Genomic DNA, 16,904 nt, shown 5'->3' on the forward strand with positions numbered 1-16,904 from the left:
GGTGCGGACAAAATCATTTGTTGTGGAAGTACAAGGAAATATTATTGCAAAGATAGCGAGTACTCAACCAACAAATCATGGAGAAGTCTGATGTGCTGTGCTCAACAGTGGCACTGACAAGATATTATATGAGTGAGTCCCTGTCCATGTTTTGGACCTATGGTTGAACATTTGGGAACTGGATGCTGTTAATGACATAACGGGAGTTTGGATAATCCGGAGGGGGAAAAACATTTGTGATTGGAGATGTATGTTTCTTTTTTAAATTTTACTATCTATATAATTTTTTTTGCCAAATATTGTACTCTTTATACTAAATTAAAAATTGATACAATGTGATCTAAAAGGGGGGCTAATCGTCGTAAATTTTATTATTTGCCAAACAAACTTGATCCTAAAAAGTAAATATCAATTTATGTTAAGGTCTTAACAATTTGTTCCTTGAACTTTTGTACTTTTTGCCTTCAAATATCTAAATAGAATGAATATTCGCACATTTTTCAATCAGATTGGGTCGCACCCAACCCCGTCCGACCTAATCTGGAACCACAATCATCAATCACCCAATAGCTAGAGGGCTAAAATCAAGGCGTGTGGGTCCAATGTACGTTATTTTTAGTTGGAGAATATTATTCTTCCTTTTCCTGGATCTTACATCCAATTCGCTTGAGCATTGAAGGTCTTGACTAAGGAACGATCTATTTATCTTTTCGAATCCTAAGCATCTTTGGATTGGACTATTTTTAGGATCTCTTCGACCTCCGATCCAAATCACATATGATGATACTTTATACACTTACACATCCTTAAAAATTCACTATTTACAACTGATATTCTTCGTTAGAGTTTAGACGAAAAATACTAACGCTAGCAAAAGAATTACATAATTTTTTTCAATTTTACCTCCCGCCAGAAAAAATGTAATGATGTTAACCCAACCCCCTATAAATAATATTATATTTATCACTTTATAAGTATAAAAATATACATAGAAATATTAAATGATGAACAAAATTAAAAACTTATGTAATTTTTTTATTTTTTTTAGCATTAGTATTTCTCATAATAGAAGGATATTAGGTGTAAAGAAAGATTTTTTAGAGAAAGTATAAGTGTAATTTCAAAACTTTTTTAAGACAACGTATAATTTCATATTTGTAAAAAGAATTTAAATATAAACTAACTCAATATATATATATATATATAATATATGACAACTAAAATAAAACAAAGTCCAAAACTACAAACACAGAGAACACACAGAAACCAACATTTCCTCTGTCATGGCTAAGATGTATTCATCTATGTGGATCCCAATCATCGGATTAGACATGGCCGGGTAGAATAAACAAAGTGGATTTCTTAATTTGGAAAAAGAAAAACAACCGGAAAAATTAAGAATTATATTTTGAAGGAGTTCATAAAAATTAAATTTTACTTTCAAATTTAATTTATTTGAGGGTAAATTACAACTATTTTTTCTAGGATTTGACATAATTATAAATACCTTCTTATTATTTAAAAATATACCCCTGATTTTAATATATTTCTGATAATGAGCTCATTCCGTTTGCCTTTATTAGTTTTTCATCCATTTTTTCAGTGAATTAATAAAAATACTCTTTCGAATTATGAATTATAATTTTATATATTTTTAAGAATTTTTCAAATTTTTGTATGAACTGATATTTTCTAGATTTTATTCACCCTCAATTTTTTTTATATTTTTTTATTTTTTAAAAAAATTTAAAAAGGAGAAAGTAGTAATATTTACCACACCGTTTAGGGGCCATATAATTTTTAATTTGAGAGGATATTCATAATTTTTTAAACAACAAAAAAGTATTCGTATTATGCCAAATTTCAAGTAAGGTAGTTGTAATTTGCCCTTTATTCTATGTATGTATATATATATATATATATATATTTGTGGATTTTTTTTTAATTACAATACATGGATCTTTTTTTACTTACAATATTCTTGTACATCTCCCAAACATATTAAACAAAGTAGTTTGATTAATGTAAAATTTACCGTTCCAATATAACTACAATTTTTATTTTGTGATTATCATTAATAATTTTTGGTATAATATCATATTTATTATATTATAGAATTATTAAATTAAATTATGTCAATGTGAATGATCGATCATTGTGTTTTTGATACAAAGAAACCGGACAAGCATATCACCAGCTTTCGCAAAACGGGGAATTCTAATTTTTATGGACCTAAAATTAGTTATATATAAGTTCAGAAAAAATAATCAAATCACATGATAAATATATCACATTTACTTTGGGTACAATTATTTAAATAATGCAAAAAAAAAAAAATTACAGATCTGGTGCGATTTTGAATCCTTCAAAATTCTGAGCGGCACCGCGGTTTTTCACCGCGGTGCCACAATTTAAAATAAAAAAAAAAAAGGATTTTACTATGTCACCGCGGTAAGACACCGCGGTGACATAGATTTCAAAAAAAAAAAATAATTTAAAAAGCCACCGCGGTCAATTAAAAAAAAATTATATTTCCTTCGTCACCGCGGTAGCTCACCGCGGTGACACAAAATTATTAAAAAAAATAATTTTTTAATATGCCACCGCGGTGATGAACCGCGGTGGCATATAAAATTTTTAAAAAAAAACACAGAATGAGCCACCGCGGTTCATCACCGCGGTGGCTCATTATTCACGTTTGTTTTTCGTACCTGACACCGCGCTAACAGAGCGCGGAGATTACTTTTCTGCTTTTACAGTCTCGCTGACACCGCGCTAAGATAGCGCGGTGATAAATAATTTTTCTGTATTATTGTCTGTGACACCGCGGTTGTTTATCGCGGTTTTTTTAACTATATATATCACACTCCATTCCCTCAGTCATTCACATTGAAAAATCGAACGGCAACTTCAAAAAATTCAACATTCATTTCTTAGCCCTTACACTCTCAAGAGCAGTCAGCAAAATTTCATACTCCACCGTTGAAGATTTACAATTGGAAAGACGTTTAGTAAGTTATTTATTAAATTCTTATGTTATTTGTTCCTTTTAAATATCTGATTATATTAAAAAAAATTTATTGATGTGTATATTATTTTGTTTTGAAGATATGGCGGAGCAAAATACCGTTGATATTATTATATATTTTGGAGGTCAACAAATCAATTCGAATGGTTCTGTAAGTTATGATCGTCCTCCACTCGGATTCATGCAGATTTCTCGTAGTACTACATTTGCTGAGTTGGAGTTAATTTTGTATGATGAAATTGGTATGAATAGGAATAATGTTAAACTGAATATATTTTTTAAATACATAACATTTAATTTTGGCCAAAGGAATGAGATGTTGTTGGCAATTAAAAAGGATCGTGATATGAAATTTTTTTTAAATCCGGTGAATGGATATGTGTCGATTGATATTTTTGTCGAAGCGGAAAAAGTTCAGCAAGAAGCTGTACCCGATGACTCAGCTGTTGGTGATTGGGGAACGTATATGTCTATGATAACCCAAGATTTGCCGAGCTTACCAGTAGTAACTCAAGAAATGGGCCGGTTTGGTATTAATGAAGATTATCCAGGTCCATCGTCCTATGCAGGCCCATCATCATATGCAGGTCCATCGTCGTATGCAGGCCCATCATCATATTCAGGTCCGACTGCATATTCAGGTTCATCGGGTTATGCATGTCCATCGAATTATGTGGATTCATCTGAATGCGATGATGAAGATGCCGAGTTCGAAGCTGATAGTTTGTTGAACACTGAGCAAGCTGACTCAGAACCTGATGAGGTCGATCTGCCAGAACAGATTGAACAGAATAATGACGATGATGGTGACGTAAGTATACCTGTTATGATGGATGTTCTTGGTGAGAATGCACAAGAGCAATTTGACTTGAACATGCCTGCCATGCCTGACCGAATGACCCTATATCCGGACATTCCATTTTTTAGCACAACACATCCAGAAGTCCCTGCTGACTCTATTGATATCCCTACTGGTAGGTGGGGTAATTTTTATGACTCTAACACTGGGGAGCTCGCCAACGGGATGTTGTTTAAAAGTAAGGACCATTTAAAAGGAAGCGTGCAAGATTATTCGGTCCGGTTTGCAAGACGAGAATACCGGGTGGTGGAGAGCAAGAAAAACTTATGGAAAGTCGCTTGCAAATATGATGCACAGACTGGGTGCTGTTGGATGCTAAGGGCCATTTTCAAACCAAATATGGGATTATATAAAGTTACCAGGTACGTCGGACCACATACATGTCTGATGAATGAAATTTCTGTTGACCATGGTAACTTAGGAAAGAGTATGATCGCAACACATCTGCTGGGTATGGTTCGTCAAGACCCATCTTGTGATATAAAACATGTCCAGCAGATTGTGAAAGATAAATTTGGGTTTGAAGTCCCATATCATAAGGCCTGCTGTGCTTTGAAAGCCGCTAGAGAACAGGTGTATGGAACGTGGGAGAGTTCTGTTCAGAAGCTGCCCAAATATATGGCGGCATTGAAAAAATGGAATCCCGGGACTGTTGTGGAGTGGTTGCATTTGGGCTCAGACACCCCGAACAGGTACATGTTGAATTATGTTTTCTGGGCTTTCAGACCATGTATTGAGGGATATCGTTATTGTCGTAACGTTATAAGCGTGGATGGAACACATTTGTACACGAAGTACAAACATAAAATGCTGGTAGCAGTAACTTTAGATGCAAATCAGCAGGTGCTGCCGTTAGCGTTTGCACTCGTAGACGAAGAATCGCTTGAGTCATGGCGTTGGTTCCTCCGAATGCTTTCCAAATATTTGTTGCCGTCAGAGGATGATCGAGTTTGTTTGATTTCAGACAGGCATGCTGGTTTGATCAATGCTATAAATTATGTGCCCGCATTCAAATTTCCACGCGGAGTACATCGATTTTGTTTACGGCATGTCTGCTCAAATTTTAACACAAAATTCAAGAACATCCAGTTGAAGGATATGTGCTGGAGAGCAGGGGCCGAAGACAATCCTCGAAAATTTGATAGAATAATGGAAGAGATCAAATCATTGAACGAGGAAGCGTACGACTGGCTTGGGAGAATTGACAAGGCTCAATGGACGGCGGCGCATGATGGTGGTTGGAGAACGGGTATTCTAACTACAAACATGTCTGAGTGCATAAACGGAGTATTAAAAGGTGCGAGACGCTTACCAATTGTGGCTATTGTGCAAATAACGTTATCCCGCTCTGTGCAGTATTTCTTGCAGCGATCTACACGGTGTAATCGTATGATCAATGCAAATCAACAATGGGCTGATTATGCGTTCAAGTTGTTCGAGGCTCGACAGGCAGAGGCAGTACGCCACATTGTTCAGAAATTTGACTATAACCAACAATCTGCCTCAGTGGTGACATTGAGCTTGACCGGGCAAGGCTCCCGTACGTATGTCGTCAAATTGAAGCATCGTATGTGTTCTTGTGGCAAGTGGGGTGCAAATGGAATTCCGTGTTCACATGCCATTCAGGCATGTCGGCATTTTGGGGTTAACGCGTCAAATTTTATTCCTCACTATTACAGTGTACAATCATACAAGAAGACATATCAAGGGAGGTTTGAGCCTGTGTACGGTGAAGAATATTGGGAACCGGTGGATTTTGAACTTGTGCATAATCCCGCACTGCGAGCTCGTCGAGGCCCAGGTAGACAAGTATCTACTAGAATACCGAACGAAATGGATAGACCACAAGTACGTGCTCGCCAACAATATCAGGCTCGTCAAGCTCGGGGTTGATTCTAGCTTGTTAAATGCAACTTTGTATCATGCTACATATGTTGAATATACAACTTTGCAATTGCAAATCTTGCTTTTATTTTTATAATATATAATTGCAACTTATAAAATGGGAACTAAAATAATCAAATTTACAACATACTTTACAGCATATATATAATATAATATTGTAATCATAATGTAATCATATAATAATCAAATTTATTGTATATATAATAATCATACTTTACAGCATGTATATAATAATCAAATTTTATATATAATAGTCATACTTTATATTTAATTGAATATACATACGTATATATATATAATAATCACATTTTATATATAATAATCATACTTTACATATGCTTTACACAAATTGAAAATTGAAAATAAATTTTATAGACATCTCAGTTTATATGTGCTTTATACAAAGCTAATAATGCCCTCCAGTGCCACGTGGACGTCTTTTGTGCCTTCGGGGAGGATTATCATCTCTTTGGTCACCGGGTGTGTTCACATCGGTGTCTTCGAATGGAACGGGTGATGCATCATATTGTCTTCGAATTTGCGGGTTAAAATTATGTGTAAATGTACCGTCAAATGATGGCAGATATGGAGCATATGGAGTATATGCAGTCGATGGACCTGTTTTCGGATAAAAGCTCGATGGACCAGCCTCTGTCCGACCAGTAGATGGACCGGCCTCGGCATGTACGCTCGACGGACCAGCCTCTGTGAATGCGTTCCCACGAGCTGTGTCTGTCGGTCTAACTCGAACGCTTGGATACCGTGAACTAGAAAAGTTCATAATTTCACGTCCGATCGTACGCGCTCGCGCTCGAGTATCTCTTAACGACTGCTGATCATCTCCGGCATTTTCACAATCAATCACTAGCTGCTCCATTCTATTATACTGTTAAACAAAATCAAATTATAAGCAGAATCAACTGGCTAAAATAAATGAACATAACATAAATTAGAAGGTGCTTACCACATATTCCCAATCACGGGTGTCAGTCGGTCGATAACCCGGCGTGTTCGTAGACAATATGTTTTGTGAAATTTGGACCCGAGTAATTTGATGATACCAGTTCATATAGTCAGGAACGGTATCACGACCACCTTTAATAATGGGTCCTTCCACCACCATTGATTGCACATCGTTCCACTTCGCAATGTAGTCCGCGTGAAACGTTGCCCAGTCCATGTCCTGACGTCCTCGCCTATCTATTGAGTGTAAACGACGCTCACTGATCAATGGGTTTTGGGGGATGTCTTGCACATAGCCAAATTGGCGAAGAACCCTCTCCGGGTGATGCATCTCCACCAGCGAATAATTGATCAATGGGCATCGTATATTCCACGTTGTGCGCATTGCATAATAGGGCAATGCCTCAAGCTCGACGGCAATATTATTATACGGAGTCCAAATAAACTACAATAGCATATAACAACAATCAATAAATATACTTGGAACAAATGCATCAATTATATTACTAAAAGTAAAAAATAAATCACAACAATATACCTCATTTAACTGCATACGGTCCAAAACGTTCCTTATTATGCGTAGAGCATTGTGCGCCGTATGAGTACGGGATATATGAAACGACCACCTAAAATCAAAATTAAGAAAAGTTAGTGAAATCAAAAATTTTTATAACTATATAAATAAATAAAAAATGTCCATACCGTGCAGCATATGGAGGGCTAGGCAGAATATTGTCAGGGTCAATAATGGTCGGCACTAGAGATGAAGCTTCACTCGAGGGAACGGGTGCAAGTGTTATTATGCGAGACCATGCCCATATCTGCAATAATTGCATGGCACCGCCAATATTAGTTTTCCCTCTTTGTGATGCTGTACATAGCTCCCGGTACAGATAGGCCAACACAGCTGAACCCCAATTTGAGGTATATTCCTCGTGAATATTTTCCATATGCCGTAAATATAATAATGACACGGTGTTCCCTGTAGCATCAGGGCACAACACTCCACCAAGAATGCACATGGCACATATCCGTGCCTCCTGTAGCACAGCCTCAAATGGGCTATCATCATCACATGTATTTTCTAATAAATACTCATATAACACTGACAATTTTATTCTCGACCATCTAAAAGCATCTTCGTTTGGAATAAAACCCAACTGTTCATGACAATAATTTTGCCATTGTTGGGTATTATACCTTCTATCTACCCCGGTAATAAGATTACCTTCCACCGGGAGTGCCCAGATGATCGCGATATCCTGCAATGTCACGGTTGCTTCGCCCACCGTAAAATGAAATGTGTGTGTCTCGGGGCGCCATCTCTCTACTAATGCAGTAATTAAGTGGGTGTCAATTTCAACATGCCCACACTGCAAGACACCAAGAAACCCCATATTTTGGAGTACTTGTAAAACACGTATATGACGTGGTGCTAGTTGGAGGACACGAAAAAAGGCTATATCACCACGTCGTACGGATAATGTTGTATCCGGATTTTCAGATACATCCTCAGACCGATGATTTAATTGCCCGTACAGAACACTGGTATCGATAGGGCCAAAATTAGACATACTAATTTTAAAAATTTTTCAAAATTAACTGAGAGGAATAACAAGAAAAATTGCCGAGAAGAGGAAGAGGAAGATGAAGATGAAGATGAATATGAAGATGAAGATGAAGCCGAGAGGAAGAAGAAGAAGAATTTGAGAGAAAGAGGAAGATGAAAACAATGTAGTGCTTTGCTTTGCGGTGGAGTGAGATTTCACATTGCAGCTCACACTTAAAATAGTGTGAGCTGCAATGTATTCACGTGAAAGCAATTTCTGAGCCACCGCACTGCGTGAGTGCGGTGGCTCAGCACCTGCAGCCTGCAATTGCAGGCTGCAACTTTGACCAATTTTTTTTTTTCGGTCCTGGTGAAGAACCGCTATCTCAGATAACGGTTCTTCACCTGTTCATTTTTTTTTTATATTTTATTCAGCCACCGCGGTCACTGACCGCGGTGGCCGTTTATATATTTTTTTTTTTTAAATTTCTGTGTCACCGCGGTGAAGAACCGCGGTGACACTTGAAATTTGTTTTTTTAATTTAAAAAGTTGGCACCGCGGTGGAACACCGCGGTGCCGCTCAGAATTTTGAAGTTTCTCAATTCACACCAAATCTGTAATTTTTTTTTTTTTTTTTGCATTATTTAAATAATTGTACCTTTACTTTGTCACTGATTTGAATCAATCAGTCCTAATTTGGGTAAAACTTTTCTCTTCATAATTTAGCAAAGTATTATTTATATAGCTTTTAACATCAGACTACTACATTAACAGGATACTCCTCGTCTCCCACGACTAGGTAAAGTTTACCCTCTGCAATCAGCATCACACCATCTTCATCAGCATAGCTAAGATCCCGACAGGGATTGACAACAAATGCGATTTCCTTAGTTTCTCCAGGACTCAAACTCACACTTCGAAATCCAACCAATTGTTTCATAGCCTTCCCTCTTCCAGCATTCTCAATTCTGACAAACAACAACACCGGATGCTTACCCGGCATTTCTCCAGGATTTTTAACTCTCACCTTTGTCGAAAACATCATTCTGTTGCAAGATTGTGTTCCCAGTTCCGCGACTGGCACAAAAGGAACCGAACCGGATTGCCTGACTGTGTTTTCATGTAATGAATTGTTCAGAAAGAGGGTGTTTTGGCTAACTGAGACGAACTTGTAAGAATAGTTGGTGTAGCTGAGGCCGTGGCCAAATTCGTACACTTTCGGGCCATTGTAGAATCTGTATGTTCGGCCTGGATATCCGGTGGATGGATCCGCTCGCATCCGCATATCCGTCATTGGTACTTTGACGAAGTCCTTGGGATACCATGTAACTGGTAGTCTGCCCCCTGTGAATTGACAAGAAGTAGTTCAATTAGTTTTGATCAAGGTTTCTCTGCTGTGTTTGGATAAGAGAATTTGAATTTGACTGGAGGATTTCAAGTAATAATTTTAAATAATTATATATTAAATGGATTTGAATTTCATCGCAATGCCGCAAAATATAGTTCAAATTGAAAGTTCCAAGATTTGAAATTCTTTGCAGCATGAACTTATCCAAACTTGATAAATTTATTATTATGAATTTGAAAATTTTAAATACACATCCATCAAACTTGAATCATAACAGTATTGTATGTTCGAAACGATAACGAAGCATGAAAATCACCTGGATTGTGATCACCAAACAAAGTTTGTGCCACTGCAACTCCTCCAGCTTCACCTGGATAACCAGCCCACAAAATGCTCCCAACTTTTGGGTTCTCTTTCGCGAAAGACACGTCAACAGGGCCACCACACAGCAGCACCAACACAACAGGTCTTTTTGCTGCTTCTGCAACACTTATAACCAGACTTTCTTGTTTTCCAGGGAGCCCCAACTCCACTCTATCATGTTTCTCCCGCTCCAACGTTTGATCCAATCCCATGACTAATACAACATCATCCGCCTGTTTTGCTGTCTCCACTGCTTCATCAATAAAAGCCGAAGTGCAGTTGACAAAGTCACAGCCCTGGTGGTACTTTGTGCTGCTGACATAGTATTGTTCAAGTGCTTCAAGAATAGTTATTTTCTTGCAAGGCAGGCCTTCATAGTTTCCGAGAAACACTCCTGAGTCATTGGCGTTGGGGCCAATTACAGCTAGCGACTTGGTTCCTGCCCTGGAAAACGGGAGGAGGCCGACATCGTTTTTGAGGAGGACGATGCCGAATTTTGCAGCTTCAAGGGCTAGATCGAGGTGGTTTTGGCTGCAGACCTGGCTTGGATCAATGTCTCCGTATTGCAGGTTTCTTGGATCTCCGTTGAAAAGCCCTAGTCTCATTCTGACAGAGAAGAGGTTCTCCAGGGCTCTGTCTATGTCCAATTCTGATACTTTCTTCTTTGCAACAGCTGACGTGGTGTATTTCTTCAAATAGCCACCGCAATTCACATCCATGCCTGTACAAGGTTTTTGTTTTTGAGCAAAATATTCGAGGAACCCTTTACGTAATTAATGCACAGGGGAAATAATATTTTTTGTCCCATAAGTTAGATTAGTTTCACTTTTGATCTCATTCATTATGAGATTAGCACTTTTAATTTCATAACTTATAAAAATTAGTACTTCTGGTCCTCTTCCATTTTTTTGTCTATAATTTAATGGTGTAGCACACGTGCCTAGCACGTTATCGTTAAGTAATTTTGGCTGGAGAGAAAATTGATTTATTTTCCAGCTTGGACCATTTTTGGGAAAAAATAAATAACTACATTTGAGGAAAAAATAAATCTTGAAGAAAATTAAGACCAAAAAACATAACGATTTCTCTCTTCTTTCACAAAAATAGAATCGTATTATTCCCATATTTCTATAATTTGAAACCAAGTAAAAGCAATACAAAGAATCATGTCCTCTACAAGTGAATCAAGTAGGCCAACTGAAGCACTCATATGCTACTATTGGAAAAAGAGCAAATTTTTCCTCCAACCTAAGATACTTAACTGCAACGTGTTAGGCACGCCTACATCTTTAAATTATAGATTAAATAGTGCATGAGGATCAAAAGTACTAATTTTTTAAGTTATGAGACTAAAAGTGCTAATTTCATAATAAATGGGACCAAAAGTGACATAGGCCTAACTTATGGACTAAAAATACTATTTACAATGAATACAATGAAAATTTACATATACATGTTATTATATGTAAAACTTACCATATTGTGTGTGTATTTAAAGAAATATGACATAATGCAGCACGAACATGTGAAATGTAAGATTGAACCATATATTGTAACTGTATATATTAAGGGATCTTTCTGACAATAATAAGTTTTATAGGTCCTCGTTATGTAAGAATTATTTACGAATCATCACACTTAAAAAGGGCTATCTTAAATATAAATCACCTTTTGTGGAATTTGAAAAGTTAAATAAATTCTCTGTAAAAAGAAAAAAATACATAAAATCTCCCTGATATTTGAAAAATAATGCACACAGCCTTCCAGTCCAAGGGGTTTATTTGCATTAATTTTCAAATATAGAGATTTTTTGTATCTTTCATTTTCATAGTCTTTTAAATTTTTCTAATTTCACAAGGAAATAAATTGACAGTAGTTTATGACTAATGTCGTTTCCAACTAAACCCAGTCAAAGCTAAAATTTTCTCATTTTCATCTCTCAACTCAAAATTCCTATCCGTCTCGTGTGGTTATAGACAAGTTACCAAATAGATGAGACACTCACTAAATTGTTGGAACACAGCCGTAAGAAGCACTGGTTCCATCAAGAGTGATCAAAAAAATTTAAAATAGCTAAAAGCTGCTCCAATCAAATTGAATTGAACTGTTTTTCATAATTTATTTTTTAAACAATAATTCTAAACTTAAAGTAAAATCACACCGCATTGTTGGTTTGATTTTAATTTAGAACTTAAAAAGACCGCCAAAAACAACATTGCACTACTAAATATATAATTAAAATTTTAGATTATATATAGAGTAATTTGATAAAATAATTAATTTTCTCACTTGTTTTTTTTTCTCCCCCTTCTCCTCTTCTCTCTTTTCTCTCTTACCGCTTTCTTTGTTCTATCCTTCTGTCTTTTATATCTGTTCTCTCTAAAATTGACCATTAGTCTTTGTTTGATTAAGTGTTTCCTTGTTGGATTAATATATATGATCTTATATTTTAATCTACTTAAAATTATGGAGAGTGTTGGTGGTTTATGGTGCATAATATTGATTTTTTATACTTGCTACATACAACCACTTGTTTCATTTATTTTTTTGTCTTATTTTGTTATAGGTACTAAACCGCCAAACCACCCGTAACTGCACAAAATCGCATCCTTAGTTTTAATTTTAAAAGTGATAATTTAAAAAATTATTACCCCATCTCCACTGGATCTATTCTCGAAAGTACCCTAAAAAAAAAGAACATTTCCTTTCCCAAGCCATTTCGGGTTAAGAAGATGTGAAAGCGCGTTTATCTTTATAAGAACGGTGCGTTCCAAGGTATGAAGTGGGAGAGAAGGAATGTCATAATTGGGGTTTTGAATAAGACGACCTTTTAATTTTTTATTTTATTCATTGAAAAAGTAATAAGAATGAGAGGTGTTTAATTGTTTTATTTTAGAAATAGGAAAAATACATTATAAAATCGCTAAAGACAATTCAATTTAAAAAAATTAAAACAGCACCGTAAACGCCCCTAGATTTCATGTCCTCATGGAGGACTTGGTGATTCTGATCAAGTCCATATCTGGATTCGCATTGGGACAATTTTCTCAATCGAATTTGACATAGACCAACTACCCCAAATATATATTGCTTAAAGAAAAACCATCACTTTAGCAATAACCTGCTGTGCCTTCTAACTTCCAAGTGTGGTCCGAACTGGGGTTCTTTTCTTATTTCCTCCCTATCTGACAACACTTGGCAGGTTTGGAACTTGGTCCGAAACTAACATGCTTATCATTACAATAGCAATTTCCTAAGGCATGGGGAATTCGTCTTAAAATAGCATGTGGGCTGTTCAAATTTTTGTGATTGGAATATGAATGCCAAAATTTGGCAATAAGTGTGGGAATTCACACTCAAATTAATTATATCATAATATTAATTATTATATATTTCATAAATCAATGACTTGTTTTTTTACGTGGTACACCAATTATATTATGAGTATAATATAGTTGTATAAATAATTAACTTCAATTTAATTAAATTCAACTTAAACTAAAATGTTTGAGAAGTTGGTAAGCATGCCATGAATGATGTTAAAGTGATCATCAAAGTGTATGCGCACGAGATCCTGAGATGTATGATGTCCAGAGAGTAAAAGCTGAGAACATTCTCAACAGAATGAATAGAGCACTCATTTCGAGAGAAGCGTGCTTTGTGTTAGGACAACCAAGTGAGCCACCAATCTTCGCTCGTCTATGTAAACCTAGATTCATGGTCCCTAGGGGAAAATTTCATTTTAAATCCACTTTGGTTGAAATTTTTAATTTAAATTGAATTTGATAAATTTTAAATTAATTATATGACAAGTGTAATATATTTATTATATAATTTGTGTATAATTTAAAAAAAGTGATTAATTACATGATAAATATATCACATTTAGTTTATGATGGATTTGATTCTATCGACCAGGTTTGAGTAAAAAAAATTCTTTATCCACAAGGTGCCACAATGGGATTCTCCAGAAGTTGGATTGTTGTTTTCCGAATCTAAATTAGTTACTTATATTTTGAAAAATTATTGTGCTAATTAAGGGAAAAGGGCGTACCAGCTTTAAGGACATCTGCAACTGCATCTTCAGGCTCTTTGGCATACCCTTGCTGGTCATGAATTATTGCAACAGCGTCGCAGTCAGAAGCAATGTACCTTTGTGAATGGAAAAGAGAAGTATTTTATACAATTACAGTCGATAGAATAATAATTGGGTGCAATAAACTTATCATGTGATATTTGTAATTCCAAATTTACTGCAGCCCGAGTATCTTACCCTTGAAAACCCCATTGTTGGCGGGCAGTTTTTGTCAATAAGTCGTAATCAGCGCAGCTTGGGACTCCATTGACACGATTATAAGCACACATGATGCCACTGGCCTGGCCTTGTTCCACGCATGCCCGGAATGGCGGCTGGTAGGTATCCGCTAAATCTTGCTTGCTTACCTTATTATATACACAAAAATTCATACTAAATCTTATTTCTTGGATTCCTTTATTTCAAATCTTAATGCAACATCCGATTCCATTTAATAAATTTGATGAAACGAGACACTTACAATTGCATCGAAAACGTAACGAGTAACGCCATTCCAGTTGTCCAAATCATGGGCAGTGTAATGTTTGCAACACGCCGAGGCTTTGAGGTGGCCGTCTCTGAGCTGCCCGCCGCCGAAGCTGTCCCCCTGAATTCCCCTGACATAGGCCACTGCGTATTCTCCGGCGACGAAAGGGTCTTCTCCAGGTGTCTCTTGCCCTCTCCCCCACCTCGGGTCCCTAAATATATTTATGTTTGGTGCCCAGAATGTCATCCCCTTTGCCTGCCCGACATTAAATACTGCCCGAGCCTCATCTCCAATTGCCTATAATTAACAATTGCAATAACAATGTAAATATATATATATAGCAGTCTCACTGTTCGATCTGTAATAAACTGATTGGTGTTTCATTTTACATACCTGAGCAATGCGATACCAGAGTTGGGAATCAAAGGAAGCGGCGGCGAGAATGACTTGAGGGAACATGGTGGCGGCCGTGACGGTGCCATTGAAAGTAACCCCTTTTCCGTGGCGAGAAACGCCATGCAACGCCTCCGACCACCACTCGTAGGCGGAGATATTCAGGCGGGGGACGGCGTCCGCCGTGTTGACTAATTGCTGCACCTTTTCGTCCAGCGTCAGGCGGGAGACGAGGTCCTTCGCTCTACTGCTGATGGGCAGCTGAGTGTTGCAGAACGGAAGTGATTTGGTCGACGGGTTTGAGGGGTCGCATGAGAACGGAGGACTGTGATCGGATTCTGCTGAAAGGAAGAAAATGGCTGGGAGCAATATTACGACGGTGTAGAGAGAAAAATGGCGACTCATTTTTCCTTCTTTGTTGAGGAAAGAAACTGAAAGTGTTTTATGCATTGAAGAAAGCGGGTTTCGATGAAAAAACACGTTTCATCGTGGGTGGATTTATTTATTTTTTAAGAAATCTGAAAGTGGAGTGTGTATTCATTACAGATAACTGTGATAATTTGGAATGTTCTGTGCTTAAATTACAGATGCTTTGGAGTGGATTACGGAAATTTACAGTTTGAGTTAAATTCGGTCAAATTCAATGGATTAATGATTAATATAATTATTACATGATTACATTAGAAGAAATATAATTTCTCATTACAATTAATTAATATAATTTAAAGAAAAAATTATGATAAATGTAAATTAACCACAGTTGTGCAACAGTCATTAACTATTGTTTGTACAAGTGAGGTCAAAATATTAATCGTAGCTAAAACTATATCAAATTTTTTTATCATAGCTAAAAATCATTGCAAATATCGATTAATCGTGGTAGAAATTTAAGTTGTTATATTGATTTTATTTGACTATAGTTAAAAATAGTGATTTATGATTATTTTTTTAAGTCATGATCATTTATAGTGTAACAAAAAATTAATTTTTTATAGTGTTCGTATATAGATTATTAAGAGTGATCAATCACATCTTTTAATTAATATATATATTTGAAGAGGGTCCTTTGACTTCAATCCTTTAATTTTGACCAAATTTCAATTCTTACAATTTTGAGTTTCTTTAATTGTAAAAATATTATATTTGGTAGATAGGCATATATAAATTTTTATTTTATTTTTTTATTAATATTAGCAAATTCTGGGAATGTTGATTAAAGAAATGACTTATTTATCAGATGAAAGTCAAAATCAAATCTCAAGAATGTTAGATGTAATTTTTCAAACTATATAGGGTTTACGTGTAATTGCACCAAATTTCAGATAAGGGAAGTGTAACTATCTCTTTCTTTTATAAATGGTTCGCAATGATACGAATCCAATAAATATTAAACGATTACTTTATTTAAAAGTTTAAGTAATTACAGAGAAAAATCATTTAGTATTAATATTTTAACGTATTTCTAAATATTAATTCAAATTCTCATAATTACTCTCTTCATTTACGTAAATAATCAATACAACATTTCAACCAATGCTTTTGGATAAACTTTGCGAAATATTTTTGAGGATAGTTATATTTTCCTCTTTTGAAGTTTGGTATAATTATAAATAATTTTTTTCTAATTTAAAAAATTCCATCTAATACCCTTATTATTTGTTTTTGTTCAATAAATAATCTCTCTGTTAGTCAATATTCACTGAATTTGGTGCTATTAAAAGTAAGGATTAATAGCACTTATACCTCTCTGAAAATGCTAAATTACACTTTTTTCAAAAGAAGTTTTGAAATTATACTTACACCCCTGCAAAAAATTCGATTTACATCTGAACCCCTTTTAGAGTTTGGATAAAGTGCAATTTTACATTTTTGGAGAGGAGTAAGTGTAATTAACCCTAAAATTAAATAAAAATTCATATTTACCTTTTATTGG

General features: G+C 35.7%; 1 protein-coding gene across 1 annotated transcript; it reads right to left on the bottom strand.

Annotated features, from left to right (window-relative positions):
* LOC105158940 (probable beta-D-xylosidase 7) lies at positions 9,018-15,480 on the bottom strand. The gene is made up of 6 exons (XM_011075857.2): positions 14,972-15,480; positions 14,573-14,875; positions 14,290-14,459; positions 14,071-14,168; positions 9,970-10,737; positions 9,018-9,649 (listed from the first exon to the last, which is right to left on the bottom strand). Exons 1-6 carry the CDS (start codon positions 15,419-15,421, stop codon positions 9,060-9,062), a joined length of 2,379 nt encoding a protein of 792 aa, XP_011074159.1. The 5' UTR covers positions 15,422-15,480; the 3' UTR covers positions 9,018-9,059.

This window comes from Sesamum indicum, linkage group LG3, assembly GCF_000512975.1.
Source record: "Sesamum indicum cultivar Zhongzhi No. 13 linkage group LG3, S_indicum_v1.0, whole genome shotgun sequence".
Classification (NCBI taxonomy): domain Eukaryota; kingdom Viridiplantae; phylum Streptophyta; class Magnoliopsida; order Lamiales; family Pedaliaceae; genus Sesamum; species Sesamum indicum.